At 46.2% G+C, this 21,745-nt stretch overlaps 1 protein-coding gene across 2 annotated transcripts in view; it reads right to left on the bottom strand.

Annotated features, from left to right (window-relative positions):
• Window positions 1–10,224: 10,224 nt before the first annotated feature.
• The window catches only part of LOC309559474 (cytochrome P450 2C8-like), a 105,555-nt gene continuing 94,034 nt past the window's right edge, over window positions 10,225–21,745 (bottom strand). For both annotated transcript variants that reach the window (XM_082262747.1, XM_082262746.1), the window contains exon 10: window positions 10,225–10,414. In XM_082262747.1, the coding sequence (XP_082118873.1) occupies window positions 10,233–10,414 (182 nt within the window). In that variant the 3' untranslated portion in view covers window positions 10,225–10,232. The remainder of the gene's footprint in view (window positions 10,415–21,745) is intronic.

Below are 21,745 nucleotides of genomic sequence, written 5' to 3' on the forward strand. Positions count from 1 at the left end.
GATGGTGGCCAGTGAGGGAGGAGTTTCGTTTGGCGTCCCTCAAAGTTTCAGATGAATGATGGAGCAAGATGGAGTATGTCTGGATGAGTATATCGAGGGATGTAGTAGTGTGTGTGATGTATATGTAATGTATGTTGGGCAATGTAATGTGTCCTCTCTCTCATCTGGGTTCTTCCTTTTATATGGTATGAACAAAGGGCTATTAAAATTACCATAAGTTAAACCCAGAGGGAGGAACATTATCCCCATTGGTTGGGATATTCTATCCATTAACTGGTGAGGTCATAGTCACACCTCTCCTAATAAATAACCCAATGTTTTGTATAATAAAGTTAAATGATGATTTCTCTATATTCAAGATTAGCCATAAAACACAACATAAAAACTTGTCCATACTCTCAGTACATACATAAATGTCCATCTAATCTCCATCATTCATCTTGGCAAGCAATGCCATTTATAAAGATAATTATTAATAATACAATACATATATTTATATTGTAAATACTAAATTATCCCAAGACTGCATTTATTAGTATGTCTAAAGGAGGCAGTATTGTACTGTTCATTAGATTTTGTGTTTAAAAAATTAGAATATATCCTTATCTGATGACCTTTGACCTGTCTGGCTAGTGAAAATCCATTAATTATTTGACCATGCCATAGGCTGTCAGACATTTAGGCTAGGATTGGAAGATCTATTGCGGTCTGGCTTGTAGTATTTATGATACCTTAATCACTTAAACACAAACTTCTATAAAGTGAGGTAATTAGTTACACTTACACATGTCCTTACGCTTAAAAGAAATGTATTCTAACATTTATATATACATATATATATATATATATACACACATATGCATATTATATATATATATATATATATATATATATATATATATATATATCATCATATACACATTCCACCACATCAACAATAGAATAAGACTTAATTGTTGATATACAGTTTACACATGATATAAGCAGAGTTGTATAAAGTACTCAAAACTCATACTTGAGTAAAAGTACAAGTGCTCGATCAAAAAGTGACTTGAGTAGAAGTGGAAGTGCTCGATCAAAAAGTGACTTGAGTAGAAGTACTAAAGGATTCAACATTTTTTGTACTTAAGTATTGCAAGTAGTTTTTTTTTAAATTTTGATACTCAAGTACTGAAAGTAAAAGTACCAGTAGTTTTGAAAAAAAATTGCTACTCAAGTACTGAAAGTAAAAGTACAAGTACTGTGTTATGTAGTTATTAAATAAAGAAGTCAAAAGTTTCAACATCATATTGTTTTTTATTATTTCAAATGCAGCTTTTATTTATACATACAGTAGCTTTTATTTTAGTATGCACTGATAATACACATGTTTTGAGCTTCATGAAATCTACCATCTACTGTTCTGGCAGTGGTAATTTTTATAATTGTAATGAGTAACTATGAAGCACAAAAAAAAAATATCAGAGTAAAGTATTGAAATCATTGAAAAAATGTAGTGAAGTAAAAGTGGAAGTAGGAGAAAAAAATTCTACTCTAGGAAAGTACAGATACCGCCTTTCGGTACTTAAGTACAGTAGTGAAGTAGTTCTACTTAGTTACTATACATCTCTGGATATACGGTATCTTTAACATTTATATTTTAAATGTCTGATGAAGAACACTGAGCCATTGTCTATTGTTGCAATACTTACAGACAGGCTGACACTACCATTATGTCTTATCTGATAGAGATGTCAATGTATCACTTTATTTATGACAAAAGAAAACAGAAACATCTGCTGAAATTATAAGACCCTATTGTAAGAGAAATTTTGTTTAACAAGTACATATGAACTTTCATTCACTTTGAAAGAAGATGGAAGCTAAGCTGTTCACAATCTATATATGCATAAGATGGAATATACATGGCTTTTTAAATCCATTTTTTTTTCTATTATTATTTAATCACCAATACTCCAGACAAGGTATAATAGAAATATTTAAATCCAAGTCGCACAACAAAAGACGCTCAGGTTAAAGTGTTCAAAACGCATACAAATTAAATGCAATTTCTGAACATGGATTGTATATAATATTGTCCTTAAATAGTCCCAAAATAGCACATACTGTATAAAGTGCTCAAGTGCAAAGAAAAAACAATGTGACTTTGTGTTGTGTCACGGCCAAAAGTGACTTTAGTGCAGGTAACCAGAAATTAATTTTTCTTCAAGTGTGGCTGGTGTGGTGCTTCCCTCACTCCCAGGACCACACTTACCAGAGATAATCACCCCTACAGGGGTAACAAGCCTGCAATTTGTATTATGACTCCTATGGTCCTCAGATCCTATCCCTCGGTTCGTCTGGGAAGTCTGGCCAATATGGGTCCTATCCCTATAGATAGAAAGTATAGCCCGCCGGGATCCTATCTCTCTGGATAGCATGGCCCCTCAGAGTCCGGGGATATTCCTAGACTCAGTTCCAGGGCAGCTGCTGCAGAACCTCGTGGCAGATCCAGTAGCAGTGGTTTGATTATGAAATCATCTCTTACTGCATGTTTTATAGAGTCTAATTTTTAACTCTGCGATTACACCTGCTGAACTTGTAGGGTTGAGCCATCCCCCTATACCTATACTATACCTGCCATATTTACCTGCTATACTAGGCATCGCCATTTACCTCTCTTTTAACCATAGTCTCTTGTATCATGTCTGCAGTCTCTGACAGTCTCTTGTATCATGCCTGCAGTCTCTGACAGTCTCTTGTATCATGCCCGCAGTCTCTGACAGTCTCTTGTATCATGTCTGCAGTCTCTGACAGTCTATTGTATCATGCCTGCAGTCTCTGACAGTCTCTTGTATCATGCCCGCAGTCTCCGACAGTCTCTTGTATCATGCCTGCAGTCTTTGACAGACTATTGTATCATGCCTGCAGTCTCTGACAATCTCTTGTATCATGTCTGCAGTCTCTTGTATCATGTCTGTAATGTCTGACAGTCTCTCTTATCATGTCTGCTGTCTTTTGTATCATGTCTGCAGTCTCTGACAGTCTCTTGTATCATGTCCACAGTCTCTGACAGTCTCTTGTATCATGCCCGCAGTCTCTGACAGTCTCTTGTATCATGCCCGCAGTCTCTGACAGTCTCTTGTATCATGTCTGCAGTCTCTGACAGTCTATTGTATCATGCCTGCAGTCTCTGACAGTCTCTTGTATCATGCCCGCAGTCTCCGACAGTCTCTTGTATCATGCCTGCAGTCTTTGACAGACTATTGTATCATGCCTGCAGTCTCTGACAATCTCTTGTATCATGTCTGCAGTCTCTTGTATCATGTCTGTAGTGTCTGACAGTCTCTCTTATCATGTCTGCTGTCTTTTGTATCATGTCTGCAGTCTCTGACAGTCTCTTGTATCATGTCCACAGTCTCTGACAGTCTCTTGTATCATGTCTGCAGTCTCTGACAGTCTCTTGTATCATGTCTGCAGTCTCTTGTTATCATGTCCGGACCGGTCATCTCCTGGACCCTGCATTCTGTGCATTATGTACTCCTGGTCCCTGCATTCTGTGCATTATGTACTCCTGGACCCTGCATTCTGTGCATTATGTACTCCTGGACCCTGCATACTGTGCATTATGTTATCCTGGACCCTGTATTCTGTGCATTATGTACTCCTGGACCCTGCATACTGTGCATTATGTACTCCTGGACCCTGCATACTGTGCATTATGTACTCCTGGACACTGCATACTGTGCATTATGTAATCCTGGACCCTGCATACTGTGCATTATGTACTCCTGGACCCTGCATATTGTGCATTATGTACTCCTGGACCCTGCATATTGTGCATTATGTACTTCTGGACCCTGCATACTGTGCATTATGTAATCCTGGACCCGTGTAGTCTGCGTTATATATCCTAAACCCGTCACTGACTGCAGCACTCCCTAACCCCTGTGCTCTGCTTTACACACTCCTGCACTATACATAGGCACTGTTTTTTCTTTTTTTTTTTACTATGTAAAGAAAAAAAATGTGTCTCTTTATTTTCTGTCATACAACATCTCATAAAAGTTCTGGGACAATATGAACACCCCTAAAATGAATCCTTTTTGACCACTGACACCTCTTCTGGGGGTTATTATTACAGCCATTGGCACCAGCGATGGGTATTAATAATGCAGTGACTGACCACCAATGCTGAGGGTTATTGTTGTTGCCAGTGACACACATTCTAGGGGTATTCGTGTGGTCACTGACACCAATCTTGGGGGTTATAATTTCTACCCCTGACACCAATGTTGGGGGTTTTTTGGGCTACTGATTATCCTAGCTGGGAGCTGTTATTGCAACCACTGACAACAACTATAATAATGTGGTATTATTGCAGCCAATGACACCAATGCTGGGAGTTATTATTGATGCCAATGAAACCAAGATTGGGGGCTATTATCGTGGTCACTGATACCACTGCTGGGGGTTATTCTTGATGCCAGTCACACCAATGCTTGGGTTACTGTTTTCAAAGACAGCAATTCTGGGGGGTTTTCTTTCTGCCACTGTACCCATGCTGTGGCTTATGATTGCAGTAACTGATCACCCATACTGGGGCTGTTATTGAACTCACACCAACCTTGGGGGGTTATTTTTGCAGCCAATGACACCAATATTGGGGTTTATTGTGACCAATGGCAGCAAAGTTTGGGCCTATTATTGTGACCAATGACCCCAATGCTGGGAGTTAATATTATGACCAATGACATAAATTCTGGGGCATAATATTCTGGCCAATGACACTGGTGCAAGGAGTTATTATAGCCAGTGACACCATTATTGCGGGCTACAGTTGTGGCCAATGACACCAGTGCTGGGAATTAATATTGTGGTCAAGGACACCAGTGATGTTGCTTAATATTCTGGTCAATGACACCAGTGCCAGGAGTTATTATTGTGGCCAATGACACCAGCGCTGGGAGGTATTAATATGGCCAATGACACCAGTGCAGAGAATTGTTAATGTGCCAATGACACCTGTGCTGGGATTTGTTATTGTGGCCAATGACTGCACCTCAACCTGATAGAACACTTTTGGGATGAATTAGAGCGCACGCTTTAAGACAGGCCTTCTCGTCCAACATCAGTGCCTGCCCTCACAAATGCGCTTCTGGAAGAATGGTCAAACATTCCCATAGACACACTCCTAAACCTTGTGGACAGCCTTCCCAGAAGAGTTGAAGCTGTTATAGATGGAAGAAAAAAATCTATTATGCGCTATCACCAAAAATTAAGCTGTCAGCACTAAATAACTGATATACAGATTAAAGGAAAACAAATGTATAATGAGTGCAGCGCTAAATGAAATGACATATCATAAAACATAATCACAAAAAATCACATAACCAAAGTGATAAAGGTGTCAAAGAAATATGACATATAAATATGATAATGAAATCACTGAAGTCCCATATACAGTAAGTGAAAAAATCATATAATAAAGTCCCAATAAGTGAAGAAATCCATCCTGATGCCAGGAAAAGATGAAACTTAAAGGTGAAATAAATCCCGTCACCAACTGAATGAATGAAATGGGCACTCATAAGATGCTGTGGGTCTGTACTACCATATGATAAACAGACCAAACAACTTTATGAAATGATCAAAGAATCCTCCTTAGGGTAACCAGCGATGTAAATCCAGGCTCATAGGAGAGGGAAGGGGAGGAACTGCATATTCCTCATGTACCAAACCACATGAAAGGCAAAAGAAAGGATCCATGTTCCTGTTTAGCAGAAACACAAGATCTCTATCTTCCTCTCTGACAGAATGGCGGTCTGCCTTGTTTACCTCCGTTCTGCCTCCCCTGTGAACAATCAGCGGGTCCCCGCAGGCATCGCATCCACCAGACCCGCTGATTGGCTCCTGCTCGTGCCCCCCAGACCCTGTGCACAAAATCACGTACAGGTACGTGATTTCACCCAGGAGGGTCGCCCTGCTGCAGTAAATCTGCCTGGGCAGTCCATAAGAGGTTAAACCCTAATTTAGAGGTATGGAACACAGTGGCGGCCGGTCTATAGGGGGCGCAGGGGCGCCCCGGCGCCCCCCCCCCCCAATCTGTGCAAAGAAGAAAAAAAAAATAATAAAAAAAAAAATTAGCATTTGAAGCCCACTAGGGGCGCCGGACTTACTGCTGGCTATGGGGGGGGTTTGCATCCCACATGCACCAGACAGAAGCGCAGATTGGCGGCCTTCTGGGGGTCATCGGGGCGCAGAGCAATGCACCCGACACTCCCCAGTGTAGTGCTGTCCTGGCTGTGATTGGTCCAGACTCCAGCCTGGACCAATCATACAGGAGGACATCCCAGGTGACGTCGCGTGGGGGCGGTGCGTGCGTCAATCACTCACCATCCCAGAGTCACCTTCCCGCCCGCCGTCAGAGAGGAGGAGCAGCGGCGCGTGATCGAGGAAGAAGACGTCTCGTCTCCAGAGTCCCGAGTCTCCCGAGTCCCGCCGTCAGCAGCAGAGTCGGTCCGGTCTGGTTGTTGTGAGAGAGCCAGCCCAAGAGCAGGGGGCAAGTGATTCAATGCAGCCGTTGCCTCAGACTCAGTGCCTCCCTCCTCTCTCTCCTCCGGCGGTGGTGGGGGGGCACACCGTGGTCACTCTACATTGATGGGGGCACCCTGTGGTCACTCTACATTGATGGGGGCACGCTGTGGTCACTCTACATTGATGGGGGCACGCTGTGGTCACTCTACATTGATGGGGGCATGCTGTGGTCACTCTACATTGAAGGGGGCACACTGTGGTCACTCTACATTGAAGGGCGCACGCTGTGGTCACTCTACATTGAAGGGGGCACACCGTGGTCACACTACATTAAAGGGGGCACGCTGTGGTCACTCTACATTGAAGGGGGCACTCTGTGGTCACTCTACATTGAAGGGGGCACGCTGTGGTCACTCTACATTGATGGGGGCATGCCGTGGTCACTCTACATTGAAGGGGGCATGCTGTGGTCACTCTACTTTGAAGGGGGAATGCTGTGGTCACTCTACATTGAAGGGGACATATTTGGACATATTTGGAGGACGTATTGATTACGAAACGCGTACGGCGTGTCGCGTCACTTCCGGTTCCTGCACACAGAGAACGAGGCTTGGACCACACCGCGCTCCACACTCGTACCTGTGCCTGTTTACTTTTTTCTGATTGTGAGTACCTTTCTGTTTTACATTGAATAAACCTCCTAGACAGTATTACGCTATGTGCCTTGTCTATCTATCATCCCTTGGTATACGGCTATGAGCTATATCTGGCGGACCTCTCGGACCATCCCCAGCCTATAGGAGAATAGTAGGATCCACTAATACCCCAGGGATACCTCCAGCTAGAACCCCAGGGACCACTTCAGGGACCCATCGACCCAGGAGGAGGGGAGACACCGAGACTCTTGATCCTTATACACCCGCCTTATACCCCTGTGTGGGGTGGGTGCTTCTGGTAAGCGAGCTTTGTTCACCAGAAAGGACCACGCAGCACCCTACCACACGGCACGGGGTCACCCTTTTGAATACAGTGATTGTCACCTACCACCCATATATAAAAATTTTTTTTCCTGCACAATATACTCAGTCACTGGACTACAAAAAATTCCATCATTGGGACTATTGGTTGCACACCAGCACTATTTGGATTGTGTTGGGACTATTCACAGATTGGTTGCACACCAGCACCATTTGGATTGTGTTTCCTTTTAGTATATTCTATTTGTACACCAACACCATTCTGATTGTGTTTTCATTTTATTATATTTCTTTGGTATTTGTATACCTATCCTTTGTATATTAGTTCTTTCTCCAGCTCTTTACAGCACTTTCCATATACTATATGATATAGTTGGGATTTCTTTGCACGTGCACTACAATACTTTATTTGATAAGCACTTTATCTGCTAAGCATTTTTATTTAGATTAGCACTCATTTGTATTGAGTTATGTTTTAGCATGCAATATTTACGCTAAATTATTTGTCACTGTCACTTTATTGCATTTACAGTTTGTACATTTCTACTGTTTTTTAAATAGGCAGCGCCAACACCCTATCTTTTATCCATTGAAGGGGACATGCTGTGGTCACTCTACATTGAAGGGGGCACACCGTGGTCACTCTACATTGATGGGGGCACGCTGTGATCACTCTACATTGATGGGGCACGCTGTGGTCACTCTACATTAATGGGGACATGCTGTAGTCACTCTACATTGATGGGGGCATGCTGTGGTCACTTTAAATTGATGGGGGCACGCTGTGGTCACTCTAATTAAAGGGGGCATGCTGTGGTCACTCTACATTGATGGGGGCACGCTGTGGTCACTTTGCATTCATGGGGGCACGCTGTGGTCACTCTACATTGAAGGGGGCATGCTTTGGTCACTCTACATTGATGGGGGCATGCTGTGGTCACTTTACATTGATGGGGGAACGCTGTGGTCACTCTTCATTGAAGGGGGCACACTGTGGTCACTCTACATTGAAGGGGGCACGCTGTGGTCACCCTACATTGAAGGGGGCATGCTGTGGTCACTCTACATTGAAGGGGGCATGCTGTGGTCACTCTACATTGATGGGGGCATGCTGCGGTCACTTTACATTGATGGGGGCATGCTGTGGTCACTGTACATTGAAGGGGGCACGCTGTGGTCACTCTACATTGAAGGGGGCACGCTGTGGTCACTCTACATTGAAGGGGGCATGCTGTGGTCACTCTACATTGAAGGGGGCAGGCTGTGGTCACTCTACATTGAAGGGGGCACACCGTGGCCACTCTACATTGAAGGGGGCACGCTGTGCTCACTCTACATTGAAGGGGAGCACCCTGTTGTCACTCTACATTGAAGGGGGCACTCTGTGTTCACTCTACATTGAAGGGGGCACGCTGTGGTCACTCTCCATTGATGGGGGCATGCTGTGGTCACTCTACATTGAAGGGGGCACACCGTGGTCACTCTACATTGATGGGGCACTGCTCACTGGTCACTCTGTATTGATGGGGGCACACTGTACCTTGATTACTGAAGGCCCCTTTCACACTTGTTTGACCTCAAAGTCACGCTATTTTTTACCGCGTCTTTTTGCCGCGAAGCAATGCCTATTACATTTTTCTGTTTGCGCCCCCCCCCCAAAAAAAAATTTTGAGCACCAGCCGCCACTGATGGAACACACTTCGCAGAGATGTGGCTTCATATGTACAGTAACATATAGATATGAATCCAGGCTAAGGTATGAATCCAGGCTAAGGTGTGTGTTTTTTATTTTAGGATGATTACAATAGTCTGAGTTGGCTGGTGTAGAGATGTTCTATTAAAGAAATACTATTAGATACCAAAAGTCTCATGTGTAAAGATATGCAAAATATTTAATTGCTAGGTGCTCATAATTCAGTCAATGGAGGGAGGGAAGCAGTTAGACAGCAACACGTATATGTCTGCAAGTTGCATTAAGGTTTCAATAGGAAAATACTGCAAGCTCAGAAAAACAAAGTCTCTCTATCTCCAGGCTAACAGGGGACAGTGACATGTGGATAGATGTCAGGGTCCGGACTGGCGGCAGATGACTGCACTAGAGGTGGATCCTCTGTGTCAGTGAGGGATTGGCGTGGACCGTACTAGAGGACCGGTTCTAAGTTACTACTGGTTTTCACCAGAGCCCGCCGCAAGGCGGGATGGACTTGCTGCGGCGGTAGCAACCAGGTCGTGTCCCCCGGTAATGGCTCAACCTCACTGGCAGCTGATACAGGCATGGTACATTAGGACAAGGCAAAGGCAAGGTCAGACGTAGCAGAAGGTCAGGGCAGGTGGCAAAGGTTCGAAGTCAGAGGTCAACGGCAGAAGGTCAGATACACAGGCAAGGCAAACACAAATCGCTTTCTCAAGGCACTAAGGCAACAAGATCCGGCAAGGACAGGAAGGGGGAGTGGGTTTATATAAGAAACAGGAAACAGGTCGCAGGAAACAGGTCACAGGAAACAGGAAGGGAGGTTTGGACCAGGCACCAATTACTGGTCAGGCCCCTTAAATTTCAAACAACCGGCGCGCGCGCGCCCTATGGTGCAGGGGCGCACGCGCCGGGAACCACGTGAGCGGGGAGAGGAGGAGGGAGCCGGAGCGGGCACAGGTGAGTGGATCTGGAACGAACGCCGCGAGTGCTCCGGTCCAGAAGCAGGGACCGGAGCGCTCAGCGTTACAATAGAGAGCTTGTGGAACTTAACGGGGTATCAAGCATATCTCAAAAGACCGGTGGATAATGCCATTGCTGTTGGGCAGGGGAGAGATATCAATTGTGGAAGGATCCTCATCCGATTTCAGGATAAAATTTTGCAGAATAAAAGTGAGGAAAAGAAAAATCTCCATTCTTGCCATGCCTTCTCCTAGGCAGATTCTCCGTCCTGTAGAAACAGAGAAACGAGAAATTATATTTTGTACTTATGTCTAATAGCTTTGATGACTTTCAATCTAAGTGGGGTAAAAACCTTTGTTAGTGTATAAAGTATCGTTATCCCCATACATGTCAATGCAAGTACAAAAGTACTCACAGTTTGAAACAATTTATGGAAACTCACAAGCAACCCAGAGGCAGGTCAAAGACTAGAAATACTCTCAACAATCTGCCATCTATACTTCAAGGCCAGGCCTATTTTTAAGATTTGTTGTTTACAAGTTAAAATCAGTATTTAATTTTATGCTGTCCCCCTCAAAATACCTCAACACACAGCCATTAATGTCTAAACCGCTGGCAACAAAAGTGAGTACACCCCTAAGTGATAATGTCCAAATTGGGCCCAAAGCGTCAATATTTTGCGTGGCCACCATTATTTTCCAGCACTGCCTTAACCCTCTTGGGCATGTAGTTCACCAGAGCTTTACAGGTTGCCACTGGTGTCCTCTTCCACTCCTCTATGATGACATCAGGGAGCTGGTGGAAGTTAGAGACCTTGCGCTCCTCCACCTTCCATTTAAAGATGCCCCACAGATGCTCAATAGGGTTTAGGTCTGGAGACATGCTTGGCCAGTCAATCACCTTTACCCCCAGCTTCTTTAGGAAGGCAGTGGTCCTCTTGGAGGTGTGTTTGGGGTTGTATTTATGTTGGAATACTGCCCTGCGGCCCAGTCTCTGAAGGGAGGGGATCATGCTCTGCTTCAATATATCACAGTACATGTTGGCATTCATGGTTCCCTCAATGAACTGTAGCTCCCCAGTGCCAGCAGCATTCATGCAGCCCCAGACAATGACACTCCCACCACCATGCTTGACTGTAGGCAAGACACACTTGTCTTTGTACTCCTCACCTGGATGCCGCCACACACGCTTGACACCATCTGAACCAAATAAGTTTATCATGGTCTCATCAGACCACAGGACATGGTTCCAGTAATCCATGTCCTTAGTCTTCTTGTCTTCAGCAAACTGTTTTCAGGCTTTCTTGCGCATCATCTTTAGAAGAGGCTTTCTTCTGGGACAGCAGCCATGCAGACTAATTTGATGCAGTGTGCGGCGTATGGTCTGAGCACTGACAGGCTGACCCCACACCCTTTCAAACTCTGCAGTAATGCTGGCAGCACTCATAAGTTTATTTCCCAAAGACAACCTCTGGATATGACGCTTTGCACATAAACACAACTTCTTTGGTCGCCCATGGCGAAGCCTCCTCTGAGTGGAACCTGCCCTGTTAAACCACTGTATGTTCTTGGCCACCGTGCTGCAGCTCAGTTTCAGAGTCTTGGCAATCTTATTATAGTTTAGGCCATCTTTATGTAGAGCAACAATTCTTTTTTCAGATCCTCAGAGAGTTCTTTGCCATGAGGTGCCATGTTGAACTTCCAGTGACCAGTATGAGAGAGTTGCAGATTCCCCCACTCCCTGAGCTATCACTGAGCTCAGTGGGCAAAACTGACAAAGAGACACGTGTCTGTTTACACTGTAAAGGCTGTGATTGGACACAGTGGTCATGTGATCGCAGGGCGATTAACAGCACCCATATCCTGATCCCGCCTTGGCTGTGTCCTGTGATCACAGCCATCACAGGATCGCACCACAGTGCGGCCTCAGGGCTGAGCTGCGGGCACTCATTCTGAGAGATGTACAGGAACATCCACTCAGAATGACGAAAAGGCCCAGCCAGCCATTTATGTACAGTGGCTGGGTGGGAAGAAGTTAAAGTGTATCTTTGCACAGAAACAAAAATATTATATATTACAACTTACAAGCCCTTACATATAGTGGCTGCATTTGTTTTTTTTTTTTCTCTTTATTTCCCTTTCATTTTCCCCTCTAGGCCTTCCCCTGCTTTTGACAGGCCAAGCTCTCCAGTATAAATGGCAGTTAGAGTATTGAGACAAACTCTTAACATGGACAGGGGTGCTTACAGTGACTAGCTTTTAGGCCTCCTTCACAATTCACACCGGAGATTACATGCAAACTCCGGATTACAGTGCAAGAATAAACAGATACTTGGGGCAGGGATGACAGATGTATGCGACCAACAATGACCACTAAGACTGTGCAAAGTAATGACTGCCTGATGGCAGCTGTCGCTGTTCACATTTATCCACACACTGAGCAGTTACCTTGGATTAGGGACAGATGTCCAAGCCTGGGCGTATCAGACTGCATCACATCCGAATGGCCTTATAATGACCCTGTGAGGTTATCTGTGCATGCTGAGGCTTCAGTGGACTATGCATTGTGGTAAATATAGTCAATGTTCTGATTGTAGCACAATTGCAGTGAGTTGGGATGCATTATTTGCTTACTGGTTGGTTTGACTTGTTGCTTGAATTTTTTTTCAAGCCACTCACATTTTTTTATCTCATGCTTTATAGCAGTGGTCCCCAAACTGCAGCCCGGGGGCCAGCTGCGGCCCTTTGCTTGACTTTTTTTGGCCCCTGGGGCACTTTTTCTCCCACTGATACCAAAGAATGAGGCACTATTCCTCTCACTGACACCAATGATGGGGCACTATTGATCTTTTATTGAAAAGAATCAAGCAACATATTTTATACAAAAGTAAAAAACAGAACTATAGTACAATATTCCAACAAAAAAAAAAAACAAAGGAATACACATCCATGTGCAGAATATATACAATATATACATAATCCACTTCCAACATTCTTAGAAAACTATTTACATAAAGCAGCAGAGAGGGCCTAAGAGGCACAACCCATCACCTATGTATGCAGCCATTTATCAAAAACTGAGCATTAAGAAAAAATCTAGGGTGATAAGAGACAGAAAGCCACACCCGGGAAAGAGACTCCTGGCAGTCAGGGAGGCTTGAAACCCCTCCACGCCTTCAGCCAAGCCCTCTGACCCCACTTGTCTCTCTCAAGCGCCCGAATCTTCCCCACCTCATGCAGAATGTCACACACCACCACCTGAACAGGAAGGATTTTACGCCGAAGGGTGACCTGACACCGTGCGTTCCATGTGTAATAACGGACTACTAAACTAACTAAAAAAAGTGTATCCAAACAAAAGCCCCCACCAGTATTGAATGCTCCGTACACCCACTCAGCATAACCCAGCCTGGAGAGGAAAGGAACACCGAGGGCCCGCCCAACCTGTTTGTATACCTCTATGTTAAAAGGGCAACGAAGCAGAAAATGGTCCATAGTCTCCTCCTCACCTGCACATTCCTCCCGAGGACAACCACGATCCATCCCACTGCGGAATTTCAAATTGCCCCGAACATAGAGCCTCCCGTGGAAGCACAACCAGGCCAGATCCCTGAATTTAAGGGGGACTCTAGCCAAATTAATCAATCTTAACCCTTCCCTCAAAATTGGGCCTGGGCAATCCCTTAAGGCCAGTGGGTCATGAAAGACTTCACTCAAGACTCGGCTCATAAGGACTTTCCTCGGAGCGGATCTGAGATCTTCAGCCGACAGTCGCCACTGCCGCAGCAACTTCAGACACGGAGCGACATAGGCTGGGAGCTGACCACGATGACCCCTGAGATTCTTCACTTGGCCACCTACTTCCCAAAGTCGCAGAAAAGGCCTAAACCAAGATCTAAACATGCCTGCCCATCCAGGAGGTTTCACTGCAAGCATACTACCAATGTTAAACTTGAGAAATAGCAGTGAAAAGAAAAGAACGGGGTTGACCATACCTAAGCCACCCTCCCTCCTGGATAGATAGGTGACATTCCTCTTGATGGGGTTCAGTCTGTTCCCCCACAGCATCTGGAAGAACACACTATAGATCCTAGCATAGAGAGACACTGGCAAGATGCAGACAGGGCTGACATACAAGAAGATCGGTATCAGGTAAGTCTTAATCAGATCAACCCTTTCCCTCAGAGATAACTTCCATCTCTTCCAGCTGACCACCTTAGTATTGGCAACTTCCAGCCTGCCTTCCCAGTTTTTGAGGCCATAATCGCCAGGTCCAAATTCAATGCCTAATATCTTAATTTTTTCCTGGGGCACTGGAAAAGTGTCCGGGAGATCAAACCCCTCACCTTCCTTTCCCATCCAAAAAACTTCACTCTTTTCCTGATTGATCTTGGAGCCTGATGCTTCAGAGTACCGTGATGTCAGAGAGACCACCTCCTCCGCTTCATCTGTCCCAGTGACAATCACTGACACATCATCCGCATAGGCAACAACCCTCAAAGGCGGCTCACCCGGGATTCCCACTGGTACCCCACACAACATGCTGCTCTCTAGCCTCCTGATGAAGGGGTCGATTGCAAACACATAGAGCAGGGGACTCAGCGGACAACCCTGGCGCACCCCAGAACCAACCTCAAAGGACTGTCCAACCCAACCATTAACAAGAGGGAAGCTTTCTGCCCCCTTATACAAAACTTTTAACCAATCGACAAAACCACCCGGCAGACCGTACTTACTAAAGAGCAACCACAGGTACTCATGGTTGACACGATCGAAAGCCTTTGCCTGATCCAATGCCAGTAGATACTTTCCCCAGCCTGCAGCCCTGCACTGCTCCAAGGCCTCCCGGACAGCTAAAACCGCTGTGAAGGTGCTCCTACCCTGGATCGAACAGTGCTGATGGCGAGAAAGCAAAGACTCTGCTACTGCCGATAGGCGCCAGAAAAGTATCTTCGCCAGCACCTTTCTATCGACATTGAGAAGGCTGATGGGGCGCCAATTCTCAATCATCGAAGGATCTTTACCTTTTGAAAGAAGAATCACAGCTGAGTGTCTCATGGAAGGGGGAAGCACCCCCTCAGCAAGACAACTGTTAAAAATCTCTACCAAATGTGGGGCCAGAATAGACTTAAAGGCTTTGTAAAACTCAGCCGTCAGACCATCCGGTCCAGGTGACTTCTTGATGGCAAGCTGTTCAATTGCCCTCGTCACCTCTTCAACTGTGATCTCTTCTGTCAAATTCATCAAAGGGACATCTCCACCATTTAGACCTGGAATAGAGTCCAAAAAGCTTTCCATCTTGTCTCGGTCAAGCTCCTTCCTCCCAAGAAGTTCAGCATAAAAAGACCTCACGACCTCCAGGATCCCTGACCTGGACTTTGTCAAGGAACCTGTACTATCCTTAAGGCCAACGACCATCTTAACAGCTACACCCTGTTTGCAGTTCTGGTAAGGGTCAGGCGAGTGGTATTTCCCATAGTCCCGCTCCAGAACCAAAGAGGTATGCCGGTCATATTGACACTTCCTGAGGAGGATTTTCACTTCAGAGATTGCCCCAGGATCTCCTCCTCTCGAGACAAGAATATCCAGCTTCCTCCGCAAACGTTGGTAGGTCATGTATCTATTAAAATGTTTTTTATTGGCTAGGCCCCTGAAGAATCCAGCAATCCTCTTTTTGGTCAGCTCCCACCACTCAGCCTTGCTGCTACAAAAGTCCAGGATGGTCACCTGTGCCTGAAAAAATTCCTCAAAGGATTGTCTAACATGTTCTTCCTCAAGGAGAGTCGAATTTAATCTCCAGATGCCTTTGCCCCTCTGAGGGAAATCTGAAGCATTCAAGACCACAGATAGCATACAGTGATCAGAGAACTCCACCGCCTGCACCACTGGGGGTGAGAAAGCAGAGGCCTCCTTCAAAAAAAACCTATCTATCCTACTCTGACTATTACCTCGATGAAAGGTGAACCCTGTGTCATCCGGGAGGTGCTTAATGTGCACATCCACAAGACCAGCATCCCTAACCATACTATTTAAAAAAACGCTATCATATCCCAGCCGGTCATTGAAGTCCTTCCTGTCCTTGGGCCTAGTCACAGTATTAAAGTCACCTCCAAAAACCACTTGCCGGGATGTAAAAAGAAATGGCTTGATCCTTGTAAAAAGGCATTTCCTGTCCCACTTTGTGTGCGGCCCATAAATATTAATTAGGCGCAGGTCCTGCCCTCCCACAAGAACGTCTAAGACCATACATCTCCCAATCTCCACCTCAATAACCCGCCGGACAGTTACCATGCCGGTTTTAAACAACACCGCCACCCCGCCGTAAGGCTCGGCCGCAAGAGACCAGTAGGATGGACCATACCTCCACTCTCTCTTGGCCATATGAATATCTGCCAAGGAGGTGAGCCTAGTCTCCTGCAAAAATAAAATTTCAGCATCTAATTGGCTGAACAAAAATAAGGCCATAGAACGAGCTCTTACCGACTTAATGCTGGCGACATTTATTGTCACCACTTTTAACGGAGGGGGAACCGCCATTTGGGTTAATGGGTGGATTGCTTCTTAGCTCCCCTCTGCTGCTCATCACCAGAAGCCTCTCTCTTTCTTGAAGCCTCCTCCAACTCCATTTCAATATCTGAATTCTGCTCAGAAGAATCCCCAGATGAGGAGATATCCCAAGCAGAAGCCCTAGAACGGTTGGAGACAGTCACTGAGGCATCCTGTCCCTGTTCCGTCCTCACCGTCTGTCTCTTCCGCCTCACAACCTTCCTTCTCTCCTCCAGGTACTGAAGGTCAGATTCAGAGATGCTTTCATCTCTTGTTTTCTTCTTCTTCTTTAAAGTCTTCACAGAAGACTTCTTTACAGAGGAAGCCGCAGCAGCACCCTTTTTGGTACCCTCTACCACTCCTGGTGGGTGGGGGGCTTCTTTAAGGTCACACTTAGGAAGGGAAGACTGATCGGGAATAACTGACTCAGGGGGCACAGACTTGGCAGATTCTGACACAAGAGGAGCCGGTACAGTAGGCTGGGGGGACACAGAGACAGACACAGAAGGAAAACTTACAGATACAGGAGGGGTGGGCACAGGGACTAGGGAGGGATCCTGCACAAGACCAGGGGGGTCAGTCACCGCAGAGGAGGGTGGTACAACAGGGGCCTCATCCTCCATCCTGTCCAGCCTTAACAGATCATCTATCACCTCTCTATCCATATTATGCCAGGCTTCAGGACATCGGCTGTAGGGGTGGCCAAGGCGCAGGCACAGGTTGCACCTTATCGCCTGGGTGCAGTCCCTGGCCACATGACCCTGTCCCCGACACACTGAACAGATCAGTGCTGAACAAGAGGAGCTAAAATGCCCCTTTTCTCCACAGCGGTGACACAGTTTTGGCTGACCGGGATAAAAAATAGTCATCCTATCCCTCCCTATAAAAGCAGAGGAGGGCAGGTGACGGACAACATTCCCATCCCTAGCCAACCTGACCGTTACCGACCAACCCCCGGTCCAGATGCCACGCTCATCATGAATTTTATCCGGCCTGGTCAAAACATCCCCATAATTTCTCAACCAGACCTCTAAGTCCCGAGCAGGAACACTCTCATTTGTAAGGACAATAGTAATTTTCTTCACTGTTGACCTTTGGGAAACTGCCACTGGCACCAGACCTTCCCATTCGGGTCTTGACCTGCACCGAGCCATATATCGTTCCCAGAACAAGTCAAGACCCTCTGGTCTGGTGAAACTAACTGTGTATTCCCGGCTTCCAGCCACATGTATCAGGGCATATAGGTCATTAGCCCCAAAACCCATATCTAAGATCAGGTCCACCACCATACGCCTTGCTAGAGGGACTGCACCACCTTCCCATTTAAGGAGGACTACGTTCCGCCTTGGACCCCCAGCAGAAGCCATAGATCCAATACCAGATCCAATGGTGCTCATAGTGGCAGCCCGCGAGGGAAAACCCTGATTAGAAGCAGAGCTCCTCCTTGATTGTAACCCTGGCTTGGTGATATTACCAGGAGCACAGCTTACCACCTGTGCAAATGTAGGTTTTTTAGGGCCAAGACCCCACACTGATGTCACATTATCAGGTACACTACTATTATTATTTTTACCAGCTTGGCCTAAACAAGCAGCATTATCAGTTCCACATATAATGGTGGGATCCACCATGCCTGCAATGTTATTAGGGATAACTGTTTCTGATGCAGTACCAGATGTTTCCTGCTGCTGCGCTGTAGAGTCCTGTTCAACAGTGACTGAAATAGTTTTAAGCTCAGCAGAAGGGGGGTTAATCGGCTCTTCTGGGTTTTGTGGTTCTTCAGCAGAAATGTCATTTTTTAAACACAACTTTTCCTGTTTAGAGACATCAGCAGCAGGCACAACATTGCTGAGCATAGGGGAATCACCCTGAGTGTCATTAGGAAACCCATCACTAGGCAAGGTGCTAAAAGGCACAAAAACTGTTTTATCTGTAAGCTGGGGCTTTATATACTTTACTTTATCAGGCACACTCTCAGGTAAGTCCTCCACATCACCAAACACCAGCTGATCTTCCTGCATTGGAGACTCCATTACCTGTATAACTTTCAACATGCCTCCTGAGCCCTGAGATGGCAATGGGCTGCTTACCTCACCTTGAGGGGGAAGGGGGTCAGAACATGGGGTCTCCTCCTCCACCTCCATCTTTGCAAACCTCCGTTCATTGCAAAACTTCTCCCTGAAGGGACCATCCCTGCCTTCCATCATGGCCACGATAGTTTCTTGATGATCCACACGGACTTTCGCTAATTGGACCTCTGAATCCATGGATCCACGGTTCTTGCTGAACAAGCCTTCACGCTGCTTTCTCAGGCGCTTTAAATCCGCTCTAAGCTTGTAGAGCTTGTCTCTCTCCTTATTGAGGACTTTGATCCCGGCCACCACTCGCTCCCGAATGGATCCAGCATCTTCATCCTCACCAGGTGCAGAGAGATCACCAACCACGGGCTGCACAGGAGCAGGGGTGCCATCCATCCGCCCAGGGGATGTCTGAGAGCCTCCAGCAGGAGAGGCCCTGCTGGCCTCCATGGCTTCCCCAGAAGGGGGCCAGGAGAGCTGGGAGGGATTTCACCTCACACCCTCTTACACAGATCACCTGGAGCAGCAACAGACACACAGCCAGAGAACCTTCCAGCAGCCACACCCGAAGCTGAATGATGGGAAACGACTCCTCCCACTGACAGCAATGATGGGGCACTATTGATCTTTTATTGAAAAGAATCAAGCAACATATTTTATACAAAAGTAAAAAACAGAACTATAGTACAATATTCCAACAAAAAAAAAAAAAAACAAAGGAATTCACATCCATGTGCAGAATATATACAATATATACATAATCCACTTCCAACATTCTTAGAAAACTATTTACATAAAGCAGCAGAGAGGGCCTAAGAGGCACAACCCATCACCTATGTATGCAGCCATTTATCAAAAACTGAGCATTAAGAAAAAATCTAGGGTGATAAGAGACAGAAAGCCACACCCGGGAAAGAGACTCCTGGCAGTCAGGGAGGCCTGAAACCCCTCCACGCCTTCAGCCAAGCCCTCTGACCCCACTTGTCTCTCTCAAGCGCCCGAATCTTCCCCACCTCATGCAGAATGTCACACACCACCACCTGAACAGGAAGGATTTTACGCCGAAGGGTGACCTGACACCGTGCGTTCCATGTGTAATAATGGACTACTAAACTAACTAAAAAAAGTGTATCCAAACAAAAGCCCCCACCAGTATTGAATGCTCCGTACACCCACTCAGCATAACCCAGCCTGGAGAGGAAAGGAACACCGAGGGCCCGCCCAACCTGTTTGTATACCTCTATGTTAAAAGGGCAACGAAGCAGAAAATGGTCCATAGTCTCCTCCTCACCTGCACATTCCTCCCGAGGACAACCACGATCCATCCCACTGCGGAATTTCAAATTGCCCCGAACATAGAGCCTCCCGTGGAAGCACAACCAGGCCAGATCCCTGAATTTAAGGGGGACTCTAGCCAAATTAATCAATCTTAACCCTTCCCTCAAAATTGGGCCTGGGCAATCCCTTAAGGCCAGTGGGTCATGAAAGACTTCACTCAAGACTCGGCTCATAAGGACTTTCCTCGGAGCGGATCTGAGATCTTCAGCCGACAGTCGCCACTGCCGCAGCAACTTCAGACACGGAGCGACATAGGCTGGGAGCTGACCACGATGACCCCTGAGATTCTTCACTTGGCCACCTTCTTCCCAAAGTCGCAGAAAAGGCCTAAACCAAGATCTAAACATGCCTGCCCATCCAGGAGGTTCCACTGCAAGCATACTACCAATGTTAAACTTGAGAAATAGCAGTGAAAAGAAAAGAACGGGGTTGACCATACCTAAGCCACCCTCCCTCCTGGATAGATAGGTGACATTCCTCTTGATGGGGTTCAGTCTGTTCCCCCACAGCATCTGGAAGAACACACTATAGATCCTAGCATAGAGAGACACTGGCAAGATGCAGACAGGGCTGACATACAAGAAGATCGGTATCAGGTAAGTCTTAATCAGATCAACCCTTTCCCTCAGAGATAACTTCCATCTCTTCCAGCTGACCACCTTAGTATTGGCAACTTCCAGCCTGCCCTCCCAGTTTTTGAGGCCATAATCGCCAGGTCCAAATTCAATGCCTAATATCTTAATTTTTTCCTGGGGCACTGGAAAAGTGTCCGGGAGATCAAACCCCTCACCTTCCTTTCCCATCCAAAAAACTTCACTCTTTTCCTGATTGATCTTGGAGCCTGATGCTTCAGAGTACCGTGATGTCAGAGAGACCACCTCCTCCGCTTCATCTGTCCCAGTGACAATCACTGACACATCATCCGCATAGGCAACAACCCTCAAAGGCGGCTCACCCGGGATTCCCACTGGTACCCCACACAACATGCTGCTCTCTAGCCTCCTGATGAAGGGGTCGATTGCAAACACATAGAGCAGGGGACTCAGCGGACAACCCTGGCGCACCCCAGAACCAACCTTAAAGGACTGTCCAACCCAACCATTAACAAGAGGGAAGCTTTCTGCCCCCTTATACAAAACTTTTAACCAATCGACAAAACCACCCGGCAGACCGTACTTACTAAAGAGCAACCACAGGTACTCATGGTTGACACGATCGAAAGCCTTTGCCTGATCCAATGCCAGTAGATACTTTCCCCAGCCTGCAGCCCTGCACTGCTCCAAGGCCTCCCGGACAGCTAAAACCGCTGTGAAGGTGCTCCTACCCTGGATCGAACAGTGCTGATGGCGAGAAAGCAAAGACTCTGCTACTGCCGATAGGCGCCAGAAAAGTATCTTCGCCAGCACCTTTCTATCGACATTGAGAAGGCTGATGGGGCGCCAATTCTCAATCATCGAAGGATCTTTACCTTTTGAAAGAAGAATCACAGCTGAGTGTCTCATGGAAGGGGGAAGCACCCCCTCAGCAAGACAACTGTTAAAAATCTCTACCAAATGTGGGGCCAGAATAGACTTAAAGGCTTTGTAAAACTCAGCCGTCAGACCATCCGGTCCAGGTGACTTCTTGATGGCAAGCTGT

This window comes from Pelophylax lessonae (genome assembly GCF_965119305.1).
Source record: "Pelophylax lessonae genome assembly, chromosome: 7".
Classification (NCBI taxonomy): domain Eukaryota; kingdom Metazoa; phylum Chordata; class Amphibia; order Anura; family Ranidae; genus Pelophylax; species Pelophylax lessonae.